The following is a 5,042-nucleotide window of genomic DNA, read 5'->3' on the forward strand; positions in this document are numbered from 1 at the left end:
TGCCATCCATTCAACAGCTTTGTACTACTACGTATTAGTGAAAACATTGAAAAATTAAATTGACAACTTATAAAAACCTTGTATTTCAACCAAACACACAATTTTTTAAAAATATATATTCCTGCATTTACATCTTTATTTCTGGTTTCAGTTTCTCTGAAGGACATTCGCCACATTTGGCCTTAGACAGCGAAACAGGAGAAGTGACACTGACCTCTGACCTTGCTGATGTAACAGAAGACACCAGACTGGTCCAGACGGCCGAGGCCACAGATCATGGCAAACCTCCGCTCAGCGCAACAGGTCAGTTTTTCTTGTGTATTTAGGCATTAATGCTGAAACTGTGAAGGTCCTGAGGCTGCAGACATCCTGAACTTTATCCACACACCTCATGGTGCACCAACAATATAACAGCAGTAACTTCAAACCAGCAAACAATCAAACATTTTTATCATAGGTAAACGGGTAAAACTGGCTGCAGGAATATTATGGAGAAATATATAAAGCAGTAAGACTGGTGAAACTGAATCTGTGCTTCTTGTACAGCAAGAAACTAGAAAGGCAACAACTGAATCCTGAAATTCCCTTAAAAATGTCATCCGCTGTCCGATCATTTAAAGACTGTCTGGTTTCTTTTTTCTTAAATATGCCTCTGAACCCTACTTGAAAATTAAAACTTTGAATAAGGTTCAGAGTGTGATCTGACAACAGGAGACAATATAATGGTTTTATACCAAAGACAACAAATGGAGAGACACTGGAGAGACATTCTCCTGTTTATCTGCAGAAAACATGCAACCTGAAGTGTGTATTCAGGTGTGTATTCAGGTGTGTATTGAGGTTAATTTGGTGAGAGTTCATAAGCATTTAGAATAAAAACGTTACGTAAAAAGACCATCAGATCCATAAAGCCATAATAATTATCTTTTAGTTACATTTTTCAACAAATGACCCTCAACCTGTTGGAGTCACATCTACTCCATCCATGGATTCTGTTTTGTGCATAAACACTTTCAGCTTAGCTAAAAACATTTAAACTTTTATACACGTGGTAATTTAAGGTGCTTCACAGAAAAAATAAGTTCTTGTGTTACTGTTTGAGTTTTATGATTTTATGGTCTCCTGTCACTTTAAATCCAAATAAGCCATTATAATTTGTGACCTTACTGTACAGGTCTAGTAATAATCTCAAAGTTCAAGACAGAGAAATGAATGCCTCCTGATGTCCATTGCTCTGAATGCCAAGTAAAAGAATCATCTTTTTACCCTCTAATGTCGTGTGCATCCACAAAATTGGTCCCATCTGCAGCTCTAGTGGTGGTGAACATCAGGATCAATAGTTCTGAAGGCGCATGCTCCTGAGCTCCTCCTACAACTTCAGCCTGAAAGAGAACCAGAATCCGGGGGTCACTGTGGGGCAGGTCCTCGCCTCCGCAGGAAGTGACCTGTACGAGGTTTCCTACGAACTGAGAACACACAAAGACCTGTTCTCCATCAACGGCAGTGGTACCATCTTTACCACAAAACAGCTGGACAGGGAGGAGCAGGAGTGGTACATCCTGGAAGTGGAGGCTGTGGACACGTGGATGCCTCCCACATCAGCAGTGGCTCTGGTAACAACATCATCACACATCTATCATCACAAACTGTCTTCATTGTTGCTTTCATACCAACAAAATGGACTTTCTGCATCTCTCAGGTCAGAATTCAGGTGGAGGACGTAAACGAGCCGCCAGAGTTCTCCTCGGACGATTATGAAGCCTCTGTGTTCAGCATCTCTCCGTACAAAACCCCAGTCATCCAAGTGAAGGTAAACACACCCAGCTCCCATCAGCTGGTTGGGAAATGTGCTTCTGAACATGTTTATCTCCACCCAGTGAGATTGCAGGAACAGTTCCTGTAAAGGCCATAAACACATGGCTTTGTACTTTGACCTGAAACCTTCCTTCCATTAAAGTGGTTAATGTGTCAACAATCTGCAGTCACATTGTCAGGAATGTGAAGGAAGCTCATTGTTTCTTGATCTTTATGTTAAGAGCAGAAATATCCTCTGATCATTTGCATCCTTTTTATCTTATTTATGTGAACCAGATATAGACCAACTAAAATTGGAACGGGAAAGAGAATAAAAACAAAAGTGCATACCAGTATATCAGTGTGTATTATTAGGATATGTGGAGAGAGAGAAATAAACCAGAGCACCAACACACACAAATAAAGTACAAATAGGTTGATTAATACATTACTGCAAAATCTGGCTGCAGATATTTAACATCCCTAAACCATTTTCTATCGTCCTACCTGACGACACACAGCGCCTCCTTCTGGCCGGAGGATCACGTTCAGCACGTCTTCCTCATCTGTACACAATATACACACTATTCATTGAATATCCTCAGAAACCTTTACAGTAATCCAGACACAAAAACAAGAATAATTTCCTTAGGTCAAAGCCTGAAAAAAGACTTTGAGTCCCTTTGGAGTCAAATGTGTCACCTAGATTTTTTTAACTGTGATTTTGCTCGTGGGCAGAAAGAGATAATTGTTTGGCTGATTTTGGATGCAAGTGGCTGGGAGCAACAATCAAAGTCTCTGTCTTACTGGTGTTTAAAACCCAAAAGTTACTGGAGAACCAGTTACAAACGGACAAACGTTGGACAAACGTTGGACAGGACAAGACATTTTAATACAGAAATCTGGGTTTATTTAAACGTGTGTATAATAGCTGCTTATTTTTCAAAAGGTACTTTTAATCCGACAAACACACCTTATCTGAATACATTTTCTACAGCAACATTAAGGATCTTTCTTTCTTTCTTTCTCTCTCTTTCTCCCTTCCTTCCTTCCATTCTCCCTTCCTTCCTTCCTTTTCTCCTCCCTCCCTCCCTCAGGCCTCGGACCCTGATGTTGGAGACAGCAGTCGTCTGGTCTACAGTTTGCCAGCAGGAAACTCCTTCTTTGAACTGGAGTCGTCTTCAGGTTTGCTGTTTTTGGTGTCGGCAGCAGGTCTGGGTGGAATAAACGTCACAATGAAGGTGAAGGCCACAGATCCTCATGGACTTTCTGCTACCAGCAGAGTGAAGGTAAAAGCCTAAACCTGAATGTTGGTTGTTCAGTTGGCTTCTGATCCCTTACAGGTTTTACTGGTTCAACACCAACAATCACACAAACATTTCCCACTCAAAAGACAGAACATTCAGTCCCTTTACATTTTCAGGCCTGGTGATTATTTTGCAGTTATTAATAAGTGATCGGTAGTTGATTAGCTAATTTAAACGTTTGCTCTGCTGGTGATCTGTCTGAGAGTTGGAGTGTGCATCGTCTTTTTTTGTTTCTTTTGTTACTGAACTGAAGCACAAATTCTGCTGCACATCAACATCTTACAGTTTTTTAATTAAAACTTTTCACTGACCTTTTCCTGTAACCATTTTTATTTCAACTAATCAGCCAGAAAAAACACCTTTTTAGGGCTTTCATGGATAAGAACCATGATAACATTCAAAATACTTGTTCAAAGTTGCCCCGTTGCTCATATTCAACCCATTTTATCATCCATATCCAAGAATTGAAGGCGATGTGCAGGACATGCGCAACACCTGATCAGTGCATTGTTCCAGGACAACACCTGACTTCACAGGTCCGCTGTGACTTCAGTCTTCACTGACCACAGCCTGGCATTGAAGCGTCCGCTTCATGGCAGAAACCACAACATGGAGTTGTTCCATTTTGTTTAGCAGGCTGCAGACGTCCATGTTGGTAAAAGTCACAAGTGGAAACTCATCCACGTAATGAGGCACCTTGTACTGCATTCGTTTCGCCCTTTGAGGCAGGTCTTCACATTGATGACATGCTTTGGTGCTTTTTATGTAAGATTGCTGCACTGAGAAGTGCAAAGGTCATTGGACATTTTTTTCCACTCTGAGTTAAGTGCTGATGACCAGCAGAACATTCTCATTGGATCCCTCCTTCCTGTCGCAGGTTGTGGTTCAGGGCAGCAGCGACGTGACGTTCATCTCTCTGAATAAGCCGGTAAACATTGTGGAGGAAAAGATTCCAGAGCTGGAGGAGTACGTTCATGAATAAAGTTTATTTTCTCATGTGTTTCATCCATTCCTGTTGTCATATCGTGGATTTGTTTTCTCTCAGGGCTTTAGGTAAAACTCTGGGCTGGACGGTGAACATAACCCAGGTGTGGAGCTCTGATGGAGAAGAAAGCCGAATGCTGAGGGCGTCGGTCAAGACTCTGGTCAGCTTAGTCGCTTTTGATGACGATGGAGCTGTTGAACCTCAGGAAGTCGCAAAGTAGGAGTTTAATTTTTGACTCAAATGTGCTCCGTTTGTAGAAGCAGCAGAAACCCAAATGGACGTACAAAAAAAGTGTCAAATGTGTTTTTTTGGTTAATAGATCCCTTTTAAAGCTTCAAGTTGTCTGTTTGATTTTCCAGGAAACTGCAGAGCGAGTCTGAAGAGGTGAGAGCGGCGCTGGCCAAGGTGTTGGGAAACGATGTTCAGTTTGAAGTGGAGACGGAAAAAGAGCCTCCAGGCTCCAGCTCAGACCCAACTGTACTCATCGTTCTGGGGGTTTTGCTTGGCCTGGTTTCAGTGGTTCTGGTTCTGACTCTTTCTGTATTTAAAAGGTGAGCCTCACACTGCTTTCAGCTTCAAAAGCAGAAAATAGACTTTTCAAACTCTTACATGTTCAAGTTTTCCAAGGGATTAGTGTCACAATTTCTGAGTTTTTGATGGAAATCTCCTCCTCCTCTTGTATAGATCTAAAATGGTCCTGATGCATCGCAATGAAACCAAAACTGTAGAAAAATACTTATATTTTTAATGTATTTTTGTACAGTTTTTTTGTAACATAACTTCTAAAAAGGAGTACGTGGATAAACCAAAAATCTCCAGAAAGTGTCTGTTTGTTTTTCCGGTTAACCATGAGAGGAATCACTATGATAAATAATTATTAAATGTAAGCTTTCCTTAGCTTGCAGCACATTTCTAACGTTTAGTTGTTTTTTTCTTAAACCGTTTGTTAAACGTAT

The 5,042-nt window shown here is 40.9% G+C and overlaps 1 protein-coding gene across 1 annotated transcript; it reads left to right on the plus strand.

The window, feature by feature from the left end:
* The first annotated feature begins 1,352 nt into the window (after positions 1-1,352).
* Positions 1,353-4,641, plus strand: LOC122829285 (cadherin-23-like). Its single transcript, XM_044113721.1, has 6 exons — positions 1,353-1,613; positions 1,700-1,810; positions 2,892-3,083; positions 3,979-4,067; positions 4,147-4,302; positions 4,446-4,641. The coding sequence occupies exons 1-6, from the start codon at positions 1,353-1,355 to the stop codon at positions 4,639-4,641; spliced, it is 1,005 nt and encodes a 334-aa protein (XP_043969656.1).
* Positions 4,642-5,042: the final 401 nt, after the last annotated feature.

Source organism: Gambusia affinis, linkage group LG04 (genome assembly GCF_019740435.1).
Source record: "Gambusia affinis linkage group LG04, SWU_Gaff_1.0, whole genome shotgun sequence".
Lineage (NCBI taxonomy): Eukaryota > Metazoa > Chordata > Actinopteri > Cyprinodontiformes > Poeciliidae > Gambusia > Gambusia affinis.

Bases quoted from the DNA above. Each gene is read 5' to 3' on its own strand.
- LOC122829285 (XM_044113721.1), top strand. From the start codon at position 1,353: ATGCTCCTGAGCTCCTCCTACAACTTCAGCCTGAAAGAGAACCAGAAT. The intron at 1,614-1,699 runs GTAACAACATCA...TGCATCTCTCAG, and splicing joins CCACATCAGCAGTGGCTCTG to GTCAGAATTCAGGTGGAGGA. The intron at 1,811-2,891 runs GTAAACACACCC...TCCCTCCCTCAG, and splicing joins CCCCAGTCATCCAAGTGAAG to GCCTCGGACCCTGATGTTGG.